Consider the following 20,942-nt stretch of genomic DNA (forward strand, 5'->3'; position numbering starts at 1 on the left):
TGAAAGTCAATGGCGTTCTTTATGCAACTATTAGCGTCCCCTTCGACCTCCAGCACATTCCAAGAAGCTGCCTTTATATCGCAGTAAGCACACCAGTCCATTATGACGGTGTTATAACAAAATATTAAACTGTCATACAAAACTTATCAAAGTGGATTTCTAATTTCGGATATTCGTAATCAGCGAGTCGAGTATGTCGTTTCTATGCTTTTTCATTTAAAGACTTTGATGTTATCACTTGACTCAGTGCGTATAAAAATATTCGTATGAATATTAATACTTGTTGATCTTTATATCCAGGTCAAATGTTCAAGGGAGCATTTAAATATGTTAAATAATTAATCCATGGTTTAAGTCAATTATGGGTCAAATGGATGGAAAAGTATTTTATTGTTTACTCAGCGATAACATATAAGACACTTTGAATGTGTTTTTGTCACCGTTGTTAAGCAAAGAATCACGTCTATGGTCTTTCGTCTATTTATTAAAAATATATATCATCATACGATCAAATATTGCATAGAACATAATCCACACATTGCATAGTAAATAATTTACAAATGGGGGATTTGCATAGTTATGAGAGCCCTTTTAGTCACAAATAATATCATTTGTGAAAATTATGAGTCGCGCTCTGAGAAAACTGGGCATAATGAATGTGCGTACAGTGTCGTCCCAGATTAGCCTGTGCAGTCCGCACAGGCTAATCAGGGACGACACTTTTCGCTTTTATGACATTTTTCGTTTAAATGAAGTCTCTTCTTAGCAAAAATCCAATTAAGGCGGAAAGTGTCTTCCCTGATTAGCCTTTGCGGACTACACAGGCTAATCTGGGACGACACTTAACGTACATGCATTTTGCCCAGTTTTCACAGAACAAGACACATATAATCATACGCATAGTGAGCACATGTAAAATTTGTATTTTTGAGCAACCAGTCGTTTTTAAAATATTATGGTTCATTTACTGATGATTTTCATCATTCACCCACTTTTGACTTTTATATCTTATTTACTGCTAAATGGCAAATTTAATTCCCATCATCAATAGATATCAAAGTTAACTCACTTTTCCAAGTTTTTTAGAAGTATACAATAATGCTCATTTGTTAATTGCATAATCATGTTTTAATTGCATGGCAGTAGTTCACTCAAATGCATACCTCACTTATTTTTAAGTTGCATAATTCGCTCACTGTTCAATTGCATAGTTTAGTCACTGTGGACTTCACACTCTGTGATTTCCATAGTTTACCCACTGTTGAATAGTTCTTTCACTGTTGAATTGCGTAGTTTAGTCACTGTATACTTCACACTACGTGATTTCCATAGTTTACCCACTGTTGAATAGTTCTTTCACTGTTGAATTGCATAGTTTAGTCACTGTGGACTTCACACTCTTCGATTTCCATAGTTTACCCACTGTTGAATAGTTATTTCACTGTTGAATTGCATAGTTTAGTCACTGTAGACTTCCTACGGATTGCATAGCCCACTCAGTGGTGAATTCCATAGTTAACCCACAGTTGAATAGTTCTCTCACTGTTGAATAGTTCTGTCACAGTTGAATTGCATAGTGCACTCACTGTTCAATTGAGTTTACTAACTGTTGAATTGCATATATCACTCACTGTTGAATAGCAATTTTACAAATTTGTGAATTGATAATTTCACTTATCTTAAAATTCATAATTAATTGTCAATAACATAGTTCATTTTTAAGTTGTACATGTATTTCACTGTTTACAATCACATTCCCTTAGGGATTGCATAATTTATGTTGAATTACATCGCTCACTACATGCTGTAATGTTGTATTGAATATTTCACCACAGATTCAGTCAATGTTGACAGACAATATGTCCTGTAATAGTCCACGTGCATTCAGGAAACGAAACTATGATATGAGTGACATATCCATAGAAATTGCATAATCTAAACACCGTGTTCATTATCCCGTTCACCGTAGACTTGTTTATTCAATTTATTGTGACATTGATTAGTTTATTGTCCTGTTGTTGTTGTTTTTTCAGGGTGTAAATTCATAGTTTGCTCATGGTGACATTGTTTATTTTACACATGGTTAACATTGCCCCTTTCGGTCACCGTCGGGTACCTTTCTTCACTTTTTACAGAAGCAGTATTATTTATTCCAAGTAGTAATGACCAAGTTCACAACATACAAACATTTAAATTGTATTCATTATTAAGAATGCTTAAATTAACTATCTAGTTTGGTCTTAGTTTACTAATAAAAACGATGCAATCAAATATATAATTAAGGAACTGTGATCCATAAAATACAAAATTTCTTTATAAAATAAAACAGTTAAACCAACGCATATGTTAATACATATAACTCATACGGAATGAAATCTTACCCCTAATAACTCTTAACATATTGTTCAGCAAATCAACAATAATTTGTCTTCAAAATTCACGTCAAAAAGGGGGCACTAAAGAACATGGTTTTGCTACTGGAAGAAACGGACTAGCCTCCCTTTAATTAGAAAAAAATGCAAGTTACATGGGGTGGAGAATATAGTAGTCACACAACAAGCTCTAATCACGAGTAACATGTAGCAAAGAAGTAATAAGTTCAAACAGATAGGGGTGCCCAATATTCAAATTAAGGAAAAAATATATACTCGAAATCTTGTAGTTAATAATAGACTTACAGCTGAAAATGTGCACAAATAAAAAATGTCCAATCGCGTAACACTCTAGTAACTTATTTAAGCAATTGCGATCAAATCTTCCAAATTCATTGCACTAAGTGTTAAGTCAAATGCGCCTTTAATTCTAACGCATACCGTGCACTTTTCTTAATGACTGTGTGCATTCGAGGGGTTTAAATTGTGCTAAGTCATGTCTAAAATACCAACTGCAATCGCCAATCTTCGGTTGGCGTGTTTATTTCGACATTAAGTTTGAATAAAAAAGCATATTTATATTTATGATGACCCATTACATTTAATCTTCATCAAATAACTTTCATCAGCGTTTTAAGTTTCTTTCTGTCGAAGTTTTTTCATCAAAATACACCTGCACATCAGTTATGCAGATTACGCCATCCAATGGGGCGTGGTTTGTGATGTAACAGACCGTTAGGCACGCGCCAAACTCTATTTATAGAATCATATTTTGCAAAGACTTTACTTAATAACCAAAAAAGTATGATTTATAATTAATGATAATGTGTATATAATAGTGTAATTTCTTATTTCAATATATCAGCGCTGTCATGCAAAGTGTGTTTTTTCCGTTTCAAATGTATAATTCAGCTATCAATATTCGATGGCGATGGAAGTTGCGAAGCTATAACTTGTCGTCTGTAATCAACTCATAAGTATATTCCGCTTGGAAGGTTTCGTCACCTGCAGATAGAAAACAATGTAACATTAAAATACATTTACATGCAGCTTTCGATAGTTAGCCTACCGTGACCGACGCGACTCTTCGGAACTACGTAACAACGAATGTTTTCCTTTTAAACTAGCAAACTAATAGATGTATGAACATAACTCAGATTTGATGACTGAAAATGGCAAAGTGTTTTACCTTATTTGCATTAAACAGCCAAACAAGATATGCTGTTGGCAAAAATAACATTATCATAAAAGCACTACTATAGTGAATTGTAACAACTGAAATCGACATTATTGGTAAAAAACTATAGCGATGTGATGATGATGTTTAATTGTTGTGGTTGCTGTTGTTGTTGTTGTTGTTGTTGATGATGATGATGATGATGATGATGATGATGATGATGATGATGATGATGATGATGATGATGATGATGATGATGATGATGATGATGATGATGATGATGATGATGACGACGACGAAGAAGAAGAAGAAGAAGAAGAAGATGATGATGATGATGATGATGATGATGATGATGATGATGATGATGATGATGATGATGATGATGATGATGATGATGATGATGGTGATGGTGATGATAATGCATGACGAATTTATGGTTGAATTGTACTTAAAGCCACACACCTTGAAATGAAATACATGTAAATCAATACATAAAGATGCAATTTGAAAGTGTGAAAATTGTCATTAAATCTATACCCTTGTTAGCAAGTAATTTATTTTTTTTTTTTAATTTAAAACCGAATGTAGGATTTCTATATGTATACGTTAATTTCGACAAACGCGATTATTTTTAAGTTTTAAAGCGCAAAAAAGACGGATTTCTACCTAATAACCACCAGATATATTCTAATTGGCATAGTTAAAATTAAATCTATAGCCTAGTTGGAAAGTTTTGTTTGTTTTGTTTTTTTAACCGAAAGTAGGATTTCTATATGTATATCTCCATTCCGACAAACGCGATTATTTTTAAGTTTTAAAGCGCAAAAAAAAAAGATTTCTACCTTGTAACCACCAGATATATTCTTATTGGCATAGAAAAAACAAAATCTATAGCCTAGTTAGCAACTTTTTTTTTCAAACGGTACCGCTTTTAAACCGAAAGTAGGATTTCTAGACGTTTACGTCCATTTGAACAAACGCGATTATTTTTAAGTTTTAAAGCGAAAAACAGACGGATTTCTACCTTGTAACTACCCGATATATTCTAATTGACATAGATAAAATATGTTTCTTATTTATACTTTAATTTGATTTCATTTCAAGGCGTGTGAATTTAATGGTGAGAGTGTCTTGTATTAGCGTAACAAACATGTTAACAATTGCTTTCTCGTTACCGACTAAGCCAAGACCCATTTAACAGTGCGCTTACTTTCTATGTCAGGAATGTTAAGAGAGCGTAAACCTGCCTATGCCCAGCACCGTCAAGAACCTTGAGGTTTACACTTAACAGTTATATGCCACGTAAACGCTAATTAGAAGCCACGTGGCTCAGCGAGAGGTTTTCCTCGTGTAATTGAGGCTTGCAGCGGGAAACCGCTAACGAACTTTTGATGACGTAATAGATGTCGTGTTAGGGTATTCTTTATGGTACTCGATACCGCTAATAGGTATTTGAGCGAGAGATATGTATTATAAAAGGGATTGGAACTGAAGAACAAGTGGCAACTAAGTTATTTGTTACCGGTTGGAGTCTCGTGAGTGCTTCAATAGTCGAACACCTACGGAGTGACACGGGTCCAGTACCAGGGTTGTGGGCGGTGGAATTCCCGGGGGTCGGGGTTAATAGGGGTGTATGTTACATATTACTCACACTGACATAAAATTGTCTTTTTATAGCAGTATGTTATTAGATCCATAATTGTTTTGTTGATATTGTGTAACGGCAGTACATCAGCATGTAACGGTACACTACAAATACTTATATACTTGTAAATATATCAACTTTCATCGAAGTTTTAATCGAATAAAACCATAAAAAATAAAAGAACGATGTATTGTGTTCTAATTAGATCACAATGACGGCATCGCTTTTGAACTGTCACTTGTATAACAACGGGACAATTATTTTGTTGTATTTAAATAATCGTTTTTCACATATAAATATAATGTTAATGATTAAATGTAATATAAAAGCTAACTACCGGTAATATAAATCGTGTTTGTAACAAGTTTGAATACAATTTTACAGTCTTTTATTCAGCACTAAAATAATATTTCATTTTAACTAGATCTTATTTAGGGATGTCTTTGGTAGACAACAATATAAGCTGCTTAAAGGTCACTTTGTACTCTAAAGGAAAAAACCCCGCAGATTTATCACTTTTAGATATCTTCCATTAAACATAAGTGGATTAAAAGCATAAAATCAACATCAGTGGCAATTGTTTTCCATATCATGTCACGATTGCTATTGCGTGAAGTACATTCGGAACTAATCTGCGATTATCGCCGAGAACAAAGTAATCATATCGACAACGGCACTTCATTCGGTAGGCTAACAAACACTTTTGCCACGTGGACATTTGACCTGCTCGACATGACCCCCGGTTTAAAACTCTCGAGACCACATCAATGACAATAGTAGGTTCTTCTCTATTCAAACGTCTTCAAAACATTATCTGTTGGATGTGGATTATCTGTTTGAATAATGATAAAGAGGAGTAGCAGTGTGTGATAATAGATACTTTTTTGAATGGCCGTGATAATTCATGACACGTTCCTTAGATATGTGCATGATGGAACAAAGATATGCTTTTTGAACGAACTTAACTTAAACGGTTTAGATTATATGGGTTTTTTAAGGATTATATGGGTTTTTTAAGTTATCGCCCTTGGTTTTACTCATTGTTTAATAGAGACTAGAGAGCAACCAAAATGCAGTAGGTTCGACAAAACTGTAAAAAAAATGTACATAAACTATGTTTTAAACAAAAACTCGAACTTGCTAATGAGACCCAACACTACATAAGACACAAATAATATTAAAAAATTAATTCATTATTTAATCGCATAAATATACAGTCAGTTTTTGTTAGTGTGTGTGTTTTTTTTACTAAAGCTGTCGTTTTAATGAACAAATAACTTGAAAATAACTTAACGCAATGTATATTTAAAAAACTATTATGTTCACTAAAACGAAAGAATGGATTCCTTTCAACATTAATAACATTGAAAATACCCATCAATTTAAAATGGCATTTGTGCTGCATTTTATGGATTGAGTCGTGTTCTGAGAAAACTGGGCATAATGAATGTGCGTGAAGTGTCGTCCCAGATTAGCATGTGCACCCCGCACAGGCTAATCAGGGACGACACTTGCTTTAATTATATTTTCTGTTGAAAGAAAGTCTCTTTTTACCAAAAATCAAGTTTAGGCGGAAAGTGTCGTCCCTGATTAGCCTGTGCGGACTGCACAGGCTAATCTAGGATGTCACTTTACGCACATGCATTATGTCCAGTTTTCTCAGAACGCGACTGCCATTCAATGAAGTGATACACCTCCCATAATACAAGTTATTGAAATTGATTTTGCTGCATGTTTTATTTGCTGATTTAATATTTGACGGAAGATCAAACGATCACACTATTAGTAGTGGCATTAGTGGTATAACTATAGTAATGCATCCCCCTATTTTGAATCATAAGCAACGGGTCGCTAATGCGGTCTTTATTGGTCGATAAATAAGGAAATCAACTTTCAAATTTAAACTCTTAATTGTCCTACAAGTGATTAAAATCCATGTATGATTGCAATTAAATGATTTCGTGTTTCTTAAACTCATTAAGAAGCGTCGGTAAGATTTAAAATATTAGAGAATTTATTATGTGTTTCTTTCATAGTCCCCTGCCAGTTTCATCTGAGGGGACCAAAGGTTAACCCTCCGTCCATTGTGTCTGTCTGCCCGTCTTACCGTTTGCAGTCCGTCAGCCCGTCCGTCCGCCAAGTTTATCCCTTACATTAAAAAACAGAAGTGGGACGAAGCTTGATATATGTAAACAAGAAATGTGAGTATTATGCAGGATACTTTTTTTCAACAAATGTCAAAGGTCTGATCGCTGTAGAATAAATTAAAACAAAACATTCAAATAAAATAACTTAAACATTTCTAAAGATAGTATCATGAAACTTTGTGAACACTTTCAGCTATAGGTTAAATCCGTTTTACACGTCTGTTTGACAATTGTTTTCCCTGTTCGTCCGTAGGTCTGTCCATTTGTCGGCACAAATGATTGCTTGAAAAGTGAATACCACAATGAATATGGAATTACTCATTAAGTACCGACGACTATTGGACCAAACTTGGTATTCATGTAAAAATGGCCATGTGGGGATATTGCGAGACCTAAAAATAAAAAAAACTCGTTATATTGTAAGGACTCAACAAGACTCTACACCTACAAATGATAAGATCGTGAAACTTGGTATACAAAATAGGCCATATGTTTGCATTCAGTCTGTCTGTCAATCTCTTTTTTTCTGTTTATCCATCCGTCCGTCTGATGAAAAACTAGATGACTCGAAACACGCATACAATATTATCATGGTATACATGTAAAAAGAGGTGTGAGTATTATGTGTGACCTTTCATTTCTTCAGGTCTCAAACGTATATTGACTGTTACTAAAATTGAATTACCGTACACAAAGTAAAGCATTTTTCGAAAGGTACAAAAGAAACTATTATCTTATATCAAATTCTGTGTACACATGATAGCCATGGGACGGTAATATGCTAACCTTTTTAACAGAGGACAATCAACTTGTAAATGATAAAAGAAAAGCTTAATATAGCTCTGGTTAATGGATATTTGAACTATTTTTCAATAATGCAAGTGTACAAACAAGAATAATACGGAGGTAATGCACATTTTTAATGTATAGTTTTTTTTTCTTCATCCTTTCGGTAGAGAACTCCAGCATTTCATGCAATACTGTAACAGCCTTTTTGTGAAGTTTGGAGTCTAAAAACTTGTGTAATATTACTTCGGCATTTGCTCATTAATACAGACGCGCTTATCGTCCTCATTAATACAGACGCGCTAATCGTCCTCATTAATACAGACGCGCTTATCGTCCTCGTGTAAATGCTCCTAAGCACAACACGCAATGCTCGGTTAAGAACTTTACACCGATTGTTTAATGTATGATATATATTTAAGTCGTGTCCTGAGAAAACTGGGCATAACGCATGTGCAGTCCGCACAAGCTTATCAGGGACGACACTTTCCGCCCAAATTGGATTTTTGCTAAGAAGAGACACAGGCTAATCTGGGACGGCACTTTACGCACATGCGTTATGCCCAGTTTTCTCAGAACGCGTCTCATTTTTATTAACACATGCATCACTTATTTTAAACGCGTCCTTCTATTGATGCACATAACGAAACCAAACGTCTATTATAATAAAAGAATATGCATATATTAAAGTAAAAATGCAACATCGTGTTTAAAAGGTTATAATTCATCGAGTGTGACTTTTGTTGCATAATGGAAAATATGGATATGTGATGATGACGATAAAATATCTTTCTGACAAGCTTAAATGGAGAATGTATCATTAATGACTGTTGTAGTGTAGGTTGAAATGATGGTGGCCAAGATGATGAAGATTTATATTAATTTTGTTGATATGTTGATGGTGATGATGATGATGGTGATCATCATGATGATGATGATGATGATGATGATAATGATGATGATGATGATGATGATGATGATGATGATGATGATGATGATGATGATGATGATGATGATGATGATGATGATGATGATGATGATGATGATGATGATGATGATGATGATGATGATGATGATGATGATGATGATGATGATGATGATCGTGAGTTCAACCGATGTTAACATTTTCCTTTAGAAAGTATTACAATAGAAAACCATAATTTGCCGCACGATTCAAACGTGATATCCAAACAGCCTACTGTATACCTTTACTCAGAACCAACTGGTAAAATCAAGCAGCTCCTCTTCCTCCGTACTTAGCCCATCAAACGACGCTTCGGATTCCGCTCGGTTCACGCTCCGAGAATTTTCTGGGGTTCCGGTTGCGCATGCGCGCAAGTCAAAATGCACTGTATCAATCGAACATGCGTCGCTTAAAACCGCATTCACCGCGTCGTGATTGTCAACAAGCTCCTGCAAGTGTTTGATGTAATTTATCGCGGCTTTTAATGTATCCACTTTGCTCATTTTCTTGCTTTTACTGGTTTCCGGTTCGTAAGGTAAATGGTCCCTGAGCGTTGCGAAAGTCATGTTGATCAGCTTCACGCGGTTCCGCTCGCGCTCGTTTCTTCTTGCAACAGTCACATGTTGCCCGGGTTTGATTCCGTAAATTGCCGCTGCCGAACACGCTTGGGTAAAGTCCAGTTTCCTTCGGCAGCCGTTGATGGCGCTGTTTTCTTTCGCCATGTGAAAGCGGTACAGTTTGGATCGCGTCGATTGGTCGCACGAATCCATGTACGACAAATTGGGCGACTGTTGAAACATGCACGACGGCATCTCTAGTTCGTTCTGATAGCCATACTCTTGGTTCATTTTCGATACTAACGTCGAATTTGGGTACTACTGTATATGTTTATGTCACAAATTCTTTTTACAGAGCATCGATAATTTCCGAGCGTGTCCGTTCCGAACTGCAAACTGTCGTCTGCAATTCTCTTCCGTCAATTTTAAAGAACAGTTTCTATTCTGCAGCGCGTTCCTTTCAACTGCATAATTCGATGACGTCTTCACTCTAAATATTAATTTATTAAAAATTTAAATGCAAATAAGGTCGTGTGTTCTGCATTATATGTATTTATAGGGCCGGCATTATCCAAGAATTGCATGACGATGTTGACTCCTCCCCTTTCGATTGTTACAAAATAGCGGCTCATTATTTGAAACCAGCAGACGTACAAAGCGCCCCTGCGTTCTTTAGTGATCAGCGTCCTTATCAATGTTAAGACGCTCGTTAACGGTTGCAATCGGACGAACGTGATATTAATATCTCCGAGCATTCATTTGGCTAGTAATGAATTCTAGATTATTAATATTTGTGACAACTGAACAATTCTTAATTCTAAACTTTCGCGTCACCGTAATTTTCCCGATATCAGACCAGGAGTAACATTTAAAAGCACGTGTCACGCCTCAAAAGGAATGGTTGCAACACGCAAGGAATTGTCAGTGCCTTACATTTAAGAAAAATGTGATCGGCTTAAAAACTAGCATTAAATTGTTTATCACTATTGAACAATGAGACATAACTTTTGCAAAACATGTATCGGTTATGATATCTTTATTGCAAATGTTATTAATTGACAACGGGTAGCCATTATTTCATGACATTTAATTAATACGTTTTTCTTTTTTGATGGCATTGAGAAATTAACGTATATGGGAAAATAGTAATTATGCTTATTTGCATTGGACAAACAAAGGGTTCAAATACATTTAGTTTAAACAAAATTTCACTCTCGATAAGAGATTAAATAAAGTTAAAAATGTTTTGGCAATGTTTAAGATACATATTATATATATCTGTGGAAAGTTGGAATATATATCAATAAATTAGCGAACAACGGTCAAATCGGATTCTAAATGAAATATGCTTATTGTCAAGAAATGTTAGAATAATGTAAACGATAGCGGTTCAGTAAATGGTATACTTAACATGATAGTTTTTGGATGATACGATATATAGACATATGTAAAAGTAAGATATTTAAAACTGTACGATAAAGCAAAACATTAAGAATATAGAGTATTATATCACATTGAGGACAAAGGTTTTAAGTTAGAATTAAAGCAAAACTAGTGCATATCTAAATGCATGGGTACTTAACGTCTTTTATTTTGCTTGAAATCAGAATACAAACAGGGGAGGCAGTTTTAATTATTCTTGAAGACGAAGCGTTATTATAACGCGGTATTTCAAAGTTCATTATAGCCACAGATACAAGAAAAGGTGTCGTCCTCTATACCACTGATTCGACCGTTTGTGGTTTGGGCTATTATTCTCAGTGCTCTAAAATTTGCTTTCCGTTCGAAATCATCTTTACAGTGGCAATATAAACTGTCGAGATAGAATCGATAATTGATTTTACGAAATTTATTACATAGTTAACCCGCGCTTAAGCGAATAAATATGCAAATTGCGTAACAACCTTTGACCTACCCTCAACTGATTAGCATACCATTACATGCACCGATATTTAAAAAGGTCTTTGTACAGGCAATTTTCTTTTCTAGCGATGTTTTAATATTCACTTCACGATAATAGTTGTTTCATTTGCCCCTATTGTGATCCTTGGTGATACAATGTCGAGTAAATTACGCAGAAACTGTGTATTTTGGAGTCCTTCTTCACTCTTTCTGTTTGATTGGCAACTTTTAAACTCATTTGATCTAGACTCGTGAGTTTAAATTGATCGTGTTAACCATCCGACCTGCTCAAGTGGAAAACAGGTAGCCTTCAATTGAAATATAAAAATAATTGTCAATTTAACCATCATTTAAAACAGATATATCGATATATACGCCTCGCTCTGGGGAAACGGTGCTCGCTAAAATGCGTAATAAATCATTACATCATTTATTGAATAGAAAATAAATATTATTAAAATCCTTAACTGTTTTGAAGATACAAAGTAATTAATATATTATATTTTCTGTTGATTAGAACAGCATAACTTAACATTTTTGGATGACGGAATGCAGTTTTGGTATTTAAACGATATGTACACTTTTTGTCGACGAATATCTCCCATCGTCATCGACACGTCGTGGCTCTGTTCTTCGTGATTATTTGACGAAGTGATAAATCAACCAATCGCAAGTATATGTACGCCTTATGAATAATTGTTCAACGTTGGCTGGCTTGAGACTCGTATACATAAAGCTTAGTCTGATGAATTGTATGTGCTCTTTACTTTATCATATATTATATACCTGACGTATTCAATATGTCGTGGTCTTTACTAATGCAGCCCTTAAACGCCTAACTCATTCTACTTTTTGTGCTTTTTTTATGCAACCCTTATATATTTAACACTCATTCAATCTGTTTTGCGTTTTACTTATGCAAGCCTTATATACCTTACTAATTCAACATGTTGTGCTTTTGACCTATGCAACCATCATTCGATCATTTGTGCTCTTTATTACAACCATAACACATTTTATTCATTCAACCTTTTGTGCTGTTTTCTAATGCAACTCTTACAAACATAACTCACTCAACCTTTTGTTCTTTTTACTGTGCAATCATTACACACCTACATCATTTAGCCGTTTATGCTCTTTACATATGCAACTCTTATATACCTAAATCATTCAATTTTGTTTGCTCTTCACTAATACAACACTTACAAACCTAACTCATCCGAACTGTTTTGCCCTTTACTTATGCAACCTTTACACACCTAACCCATCAAAACTGTTTTGCCCTTCACTTTTGCAACATTTACACACCTAACTCATCCAAACTGTTTTGCCCTTTACTTATGCAACCTTTACACACCTAACTCATCCAAACTGTTTTGCCCTTTACGTATGCAACCTTTACACACCTAACTCATCCAAACTGTTTTGCCCTTTACTTATGCAACCTTTACACACCTAACTCATCCAAACTGTTTGCCCTTTACTTATGCAACCTTTACACACCTAACTCATCCAAACTGTTTTGCCCTTTATTTATGCAACCTTTACACACCTAACTCATCCAAACTGTTTTGCCCTTTACTTATGCAACCTTTACACACCTAGCTCATCCAAACTATTTTGCCTTTTACTTATGTAACCTTTACACACCTAACTCATCCAAACTATTTTGTCCTTTACTTATGCATCCTTAACATACCTCACTCATTCAACCTTTTATGCACATTACTTATGCCACCCTCCGACATATTGCACATTCAACCTCTTGAGTTATTTGGCCACACAACCCTAACTTATTTAACCGTTTGTTCTCTTTACTTATGCAACTCTTATGCGTCAAACTAATTCATCATTTTGAGTTCTTTACCTATTCAACCCTTTAACACCTTACTCATTCAACCAATCGGAGCTCTTTACATATGGCACCTTTACACATCTATCTAATTTTACCTGTTGTTGTCTTTACTTATGCAACCATTACACCCCTATCTTGTTCAGCATTTGGTGATCTTATTTCTGTAGCAATTTTTTCATCCATTCAACGTTGTGTGCTCTTTACATATTGCAAACCCTTTTCACCAAGCTAATTTACTTCGATGACTTATGTGCACCCCAGTCAATTACCGGTATGTACGCTGTCAACTTTGAAAAAGTACCTGTTAATTTTTTGCTGCAAAATACTGCAACGTAGATAAATGCATAATATGCGCCAATGATATCTTGGATCATTGTTTTCATATCCGGTGTTTTATGTCAGCATTTATGCGATGTTAAATATGCGACACCAGTGTGGTAATACAATATAGTGTAATATAACTGTATACCACGCGCAAAACCGCAGAAAAAAATATTACCTTATATTTAACTAACATTATTGGCGCAGTCTGTCATCTGAGAGTTTTAACGGGAAGTAACAGAACCTGTTGTTCGAAGCCTTTTGTCAATATTCACGAAGTTATGGAAAAAACAGTTAATCTACATTTTTTGTGGTGTCTAGTGATTTTACTTTTCATAACCGTAATGTCAAATGTCAATGTGCACCTTACATTCGCAGCTATAATAAGCTTTAATACGATTACAAACTAGCTTTCTACTCACTTTACACAGTTTTTTCACACCTGACAGGCTGACACTCAATAAAAAAAGCACTGGTAATACGCGAACGATTGAAGTAACACACATTCTAAAACTTGTCCAGCTGAATTTCATGAAAACGAATGGAATTGTTGTTGTTACATTATCAATACCTGGTGTACAAAGGTCAAGTTCTGAATGTTGAATAGTAAACATAAACTGTCAAATGATCGTATTATCATGGAGAATCGACAAATAGACAACTCTTTGTTTTTCTGTTGTTTGGCTTGTAAACCACGGAAACAAACCCCGCTCTCGTGGTTAATTCGTGTCCATCAAATCTGCAAATATTTGTTGATTTATCAATAAAAGATGTTAAAATTAAAAATTTAATATTCCCATTTCATAAAATATTGTTTTAGTATCTAGGTTCACGAGCTTATATGGTTACGTTATAAGAACCATGAGAGCATGATGTACAAGCATTCAACAATATCATGAACATGACATACAAGATACGTAAACTACCTTTAGACTGGTTATTCCTATATCTTTTAAAAATACTAATTAAAAACGCCTTTTCATTTCTTCCTCAATCTTTTATTTTAAAAATGGTCCACTGCCAGAATCTTTCTTGATTAATTTTGTGACAGTCGGCTCTTGATGAGCCTAGATTTAAAGCAAAACTTTCTCTAAGCTCATTTACGATCGCAGTAGTGCGTTTGAGTATTTCTTTAATGCGGAAAATATTCAGTTTTGGAGTAAAATATACGGAACATAGAATAAACGACCTGAATGTTTTGCATGTCATTTTCGAAGAATGCCAAGCAAACATTGGATGGACTATTATTTAATAAAATGGTCAATAACGGCCATGATATAGGATGTTTGTATTCACAGAATACGAATGCTGTGGTGTATTGTAGCGAATTGATAAATGAGAGACATTAAACTAAAGCTCATGTACATTTATTTACAATGGACTGTCATAGTAACGACTTGTTCAGTCAGCAAACGGCTTTAGACAGTGAAATATAGGTTTTTATGAAGTTTATCGTTTACAAAAATCGCGTTCTGTAATTGAAAACCGGTTATAAAATATTTCTGCATCAGAATATTGTATACCAGGCGCGGATATATAATACACAAATGTAATTCAGTATGTTTTGTCGCCTTTGTCCCGAACATTGTGATGTCAAGTCGTACATCATTTTAAAGACACAAATACTGTATACATTAAAAAGGAACATTGCATAATGATTTATTGTCCGGATAGCGATAATCCAATAAACTTCCGGCTTTTGTGCGAAAACCCTCTGTCTATATGTCTTAATACATTATTTCAAGGTATTATTCCGTTACCAAATAATCTTTTACGCGCCTTTATAATTTACGTACGACCATGACATTTTTTTTTTAATTGACGAATCGCATATAGAAAGACAATTGGAATAATGTGGTACTCATGTTACGTTTGTATTCAGTCAGATAAGTGTGCGCCACAACAACCGCACCCATCTTTTGTGGGTTTTTTCGTAATCAGTACCGTCGGCTCATTCACCAAGCTATCTTGGATTTTGATTTTTAAAGACAGCAGTATTTTTTCAACACCATTTGTCACATGTATAAGTGTGAACAATTTATGTGGCCAAAGTGCGTGAGGATAATATTGTTCACGTATCAGTAATTGTGGTCATTTGATGATTCGTCTCAACCATAGACGAGATTTGTAACCCTTTAAACATACAACGATTCGTTATTATCATAATGAGCTCGTGTAAATTATTTTTAGGAGAGAAAACGTTATTATCCTGTAAATTTGTTAGTTCTATAGCAACTTTGTCACAGTTTGATCCAAATACATTCAAAGTATACGCGTGTATAATGCGGGTGCACTTCTAACTTTAATACGTTATGCTCATTGCAAACTTTTAAAGTCGACATAAAGAGTTTTAAATATGGTTGGGTTAACATGCAATTTATTAGGTTAGAAGGATATGAAAACGCTCCCAAAATCGTATTCATAAATTTAAATCGAAACCCTTTGAAGATGATTTATTTCTTTTATCGCGCACTGCAACATCATTAACTATCATATTAGGCGGGCACAACACAAATATACAGATATCACTGGCTTTCAAAGCATTATTTACAGCACAAATTGAACTGTATCAAACCACAATCGTATAATCGATTGCGCAAAGACGCCATATTTAAGCGTCGCGTGCCATCTGCCGCTTAAGCAAATCATGTATAGAATGGGTCGACTTGATTGTATATTTTAACGTACTCGAGTTGTGATAACCGGTTCTTGAGGCGCCTCGATTTTAACCAAAGGGTACTCGAAGTCTCATATCCGAGCGTAATGCTGCGGGTGCGGACCTCTTCAAGTGGAGAACCCACTTTTTAGTATACTGTCCATAAAATGTAAGGAGCATGTAATACGTGATCCGAACTGTTTGTATTTATTAACTGTTTACTGTCTATCACTAAACCATAAACTAATTATGTATTTAAAGCGCATTTAATAAATGCATGTACCGTAATTTCGCAACTATAGATAAAAAAAATAAAAAGTATACTTACATTAATTATGTAACTCTTCTAATCATTTTTGACAGAAACCGCCATAGATACCGGTAAGTGACTTAATTGTGACGATTTTTTAAAACATTGTTTTCATATATCTACTTTACAAATGGCTGTCTAACATGTGTTTAAACTGTTGTGCATTTATTTCATTTGCTTATATAACTTTATTAAAAAATACAAGAGATGCAAATCTTCAAACTTATTCTAACAGGTACATATTACCCGTTGAACAGTATACTTTACCATTTTTTAGGGGACAAAACATACATAAATTATTTTTGTAAACAAACGAAAAAGTATTAAGACACAAAGCACTTACCCCAATTTAGTGTAATTATGATTGATATAATTATTGCGGTATTTTAAAAACCAATTAGTTTTAATAATCATTACGGCAGGGTTTCAACGCAGTTAAGTAAAGTACATTTTGAAGAATCCAATTCAAATCAATTAAATTTGTTAAATATGCACTTTTTAACTTATGATCATGGCAACAGAATTACAATGTACGTACGTGACGTAACGCATTTGCGTTAAGTATCGTCCAAGATTAGCCTGTGCAGTCCGCACAGGCTAATGAGCGACGACATTTCCGCCTAAATTGGATTTTTGCTTATGAGAGACTTCATTTAAACGAAAAAATTAATAAAAAAGGAAAGTGTCGTCGCTGATTAGCCTGTGCGAACTGCACAGGCTAATCTTGGACAACACTTTACGCACATGCATTATGCTCTGTTTTCTCAGAACGCTACTCATAACTTTTCGTTCACCGACCCTGAATGTAACACAAACACATCGGAAAGTGACCGACAAACATTCCGCATATCTTGTATCTTAAATCATAAATCAACGAATTTGCATGTAAACGAAAAGGTCTCTTTTTTGAAAACCACGAAAATTCTTGACGATGAATACTGCTGCTGCTATATATGTTGCAACTATTGGTTCTGCTATTTGAGCTACTGCTATATATGTTGCAACTATTGGTTCTGCTATTTGAGCTACTGCTATATATGTTGCAACTATTGGTTCTGCTATTTGAGCTACTGCTATATATGTTGCAACTATTGGTTCTGCTATTTGAGCTACTGCTATATATGTTGCAACTATTGGTTCTGCTATTTGAGCTACTTTTATTTATGGAAAAGTGTCTATAGCTCACCCGTATTGTAATTTCAGACACTAAGATGACTCTTATCTAAACGAGCCGCGCTATGAGAAAACCGGTCTTAAAGCAATTGTGTGAAGTGTCGTACCTGATTAGCCTGTGCAGTCCTCGATGGCTTAGCAGGGACGTAACTTTTCGCCTCAACTGCATTTATAATAAGAACACATTTGCTTAAAAAAATCCATAAAAGCGGAAAGTTTCGTCTCTTGTATTGTCCGTGTTGATACTTGTGAGTGATCTGATTCTGGTTACGGTTGTTTGCAGCACATTTCTCATATTATCTCATGTATTGAAGAATTTAAAGAAATACATTGATACACGGAGAGGCAAAGCATTTTTTATACTATTTAGTCTGTCGTACAATATGCTTTACATAATTTGCATCGATTCGCGAATGTAGCTTTGATGTTGTACATGTGTAGTTCGAATATATAATACTCAATATAAAATCAAAGATTAATAGTATTTATTTCCTAAGAATACTAAGTCCACTCTTATGTTTATTGAAATTACAAATTAAACTGGTTTTATTGAACGCATTTGATTATAATTTTGTTGAGTATACATGTAATGCTAATAATTTGTTCAATTGAAGCTTTACCGAGTGGCTTATTAAGGTTATAGGCACATACGCGGATCTTTTAATAGACAGGTACTGACCTAAAACGTTTCAAAAGAAACTTGGTTAGATAAAACAAGACAAGTGGTGTTTCTACCATTTAAGATGCTAAAACTGTTAATTTATGACATTGTTGTTGCAAATAAATGCACTCTTATCAAAAGATATGCATTAAAATGACTATTGTTAAAGGATGATTGATGATATACATTAAAACATGATTATTTATTAAAGATGATTGATGCATTGAAGTCATCTGAAAACTTAAGAGAGTTTTATTGTTTTTCTATCTGACCTGTCAAAATATATGTGTGCTCTACGTTTCGCTGTTTACCCGATTGTTGGCGATGAATTCCGGAGTCTTCGGAGCTGCCCTTGTCTGTGCGTTTCCGTCTAAGGGAATATTTTCGGGAATAATCGTAAAAGCTTCATGTGTAAATAAACAAACCAGAAAAGATGGCAGCTTATTGTTTGCTTTAAAGTATTTTCCCTTACAAATGGCTGGTATGGTCATTGTTTGATTTATTCATATTTTGCGGATTTCGAACAAAGCAGTTTTTTAAGCGATGTATATCAACAATTTCTGAAAAGATACTGATTCGGTATCTTTATATTTAATAAACAGTTTCAATAGTTTGTTTTCGTTGAAAAATCTTATAGTATTGCGTTGCCATGTATGTTATTGATGATGTTTATTATTGTATAACTTTTTATCTGATTGTGCTGTTTTACGGCGACGCGAATGCACTCAGGCCCTCCTACTTTCTCATCTCTGCAAGCATCCCAACCACCATACCAAACGTTTGTCTATGTTGGTTCTCTCGTCACTGCAGATAGTGACGCTAATGCCGTCACTGTTTCACAAGCTATAATCCCTGCAAACATTTCCCGCCACCTAACGTATTTTATGGTGCTGTTGGTAGTGTCGTTTATGCTAATGGTAATATCTGGTTATTGCTTGTGTTTTCACTGTTCTGTTATGGCGATGGTGCTATTATTGTCGTGCATCTTCTGTTCTTTTCCTTCCAACGTATCCACAGCCACATGCAACCGCCACACGCAACCGCCACACGCAACCACCACACGCAACTTTGTGTTCAGTTGGTACAGTCGTAACTAGTCTGTGATGTTGAAGGCGGTGGTTTTTGCAGCAGCTTCACCATTTCTTCCTTGCAAATGTCCTGTTCGTTTCTCGCATAGACCCCACACGCAAGACCCAATGTCAAAAGTGGGCGTAACTAGTGCATAGACATTTTAATGTTTTCATCAATCTTCCTACTTGCCACACGTCGACGGTCGCGTGGATTCCAAAAAAAAAATTACAAAAAAAGGAGTGAAATTTAAAACAGCAAAATTTCAGCAGTAGTAAAGATCAATTATACGTTTATTACATACGCATTTATCAACTAGCTTCACATGACAGAGACGGACTCAGAACGCCTACGGTTTAAAGATAGTGTGCATCGTTTATTATAAAACTGTAATTTTTATTCACAATTTAATAAAACAAGATTTAAATATTCACGCAAAACGTGTGTTTTTAATGGAAAACAGTCGCATGTACCACTTCCGAATTTGCAAGCTGACATCTGCATTACATGGAAAATGTATGCATTTCATTCTTAGAATGCTGATGTTTGCGCAACATGCAAAAACGCGCATTTTCAAGGTTAATTTGATAAGTATTCAAGTGCTCAGTTATAACTGCACTACAACTAGAACACGTTAGATTGACTTTAACTTAAAGTTAAGACTTATGTTTTATGAGCATGAGAATAATAGTGATTGTTTCGAGAAAAAAAGCTATTTTTCTGATCAAATATTCATGTTTCGAGCGAGTCTCGTGTGCTTTCGAGTAAAGGGTCCACCACAAATTGTGTTCTGTTCCTTTTTCTCTTTTCCACCGTTGTTGCTTCCATACGCTTTTGTTTCGTTCGTGTCAAATATCCAGAAACCGTTTAAGAATCTATTAAAATAAAATGTACTTCACGGTGAATTCTTTCGCGATCCGCGAAAATCCTGAACACGGGACATATAATACCCTGTTACTTAAATTCTTCACATTTTGTCATAAAGTAAACAATTAGATAGGCGAAATCGTGGTGAAATTGAGTGACGCGGCCAACGCTATGAAATGATTTCGTATTTCTTCATAAATTTTGGACAAGTGTTAATACTCGTGAACGCAAATCATAAAATAGAGCTTAAAGTGCCAACGCTACGAACTATATTAACCTCAAATAAATTTCATTTATTAAATATATCGCCGAACGGTTTTAAATGAAGTTAAATGATAATAACGCTGACTTGATAGCGATATCAACACGTTCGAGCATCCATAATCAATTTAAGTAAACAATACTGATACCAAAACGAGGCTACCTGACGTTTCGCGGTTTCGAATGTGGATAAACTTTCTAATATTGGGAGGGAAAATTA

The 20,942-nt window shown here is 34.8% G+C and overlaps 1 protein-coding gene across 1 annotated transcript; it reads right to left on the reverse strand.

Moving 5' to 3' along the window:
* Positions 1-9,339: 9,339 nt before the first annotated feature.
* LOC127858658 (achaete-scute homolog 1a-like) lies at positions 9,340-9,939 on the reverse strand. The gene has a single exon (XM_052395865.1). The coding sequence runs from the start codon at positions 9,937-9,939 to the stop codon at positions 9,340-9,342; it is 600 nt and encodes a 199-aa protein (XP_052251825.1).
* Between the last annotated feature and the right edge of the window lie 11,003 nt (positions 9,940-20,942).

This window comes from Dreissena polymorpha, chromosome 14, assembly GCF_020536995.1.
Source record: "Dreissena polymorpha isolate Duluth1 chromosome 14, UMN_Dpol_1.0, whole genome shotgun sequence".
In the NCBI taxonomy this organism is placed as follows: Eukaryota; Metazoa; Mollusca; class Bivalvia; order Myida; family Dreissenidae; genus Dreissena; species Dreissena polymorpha.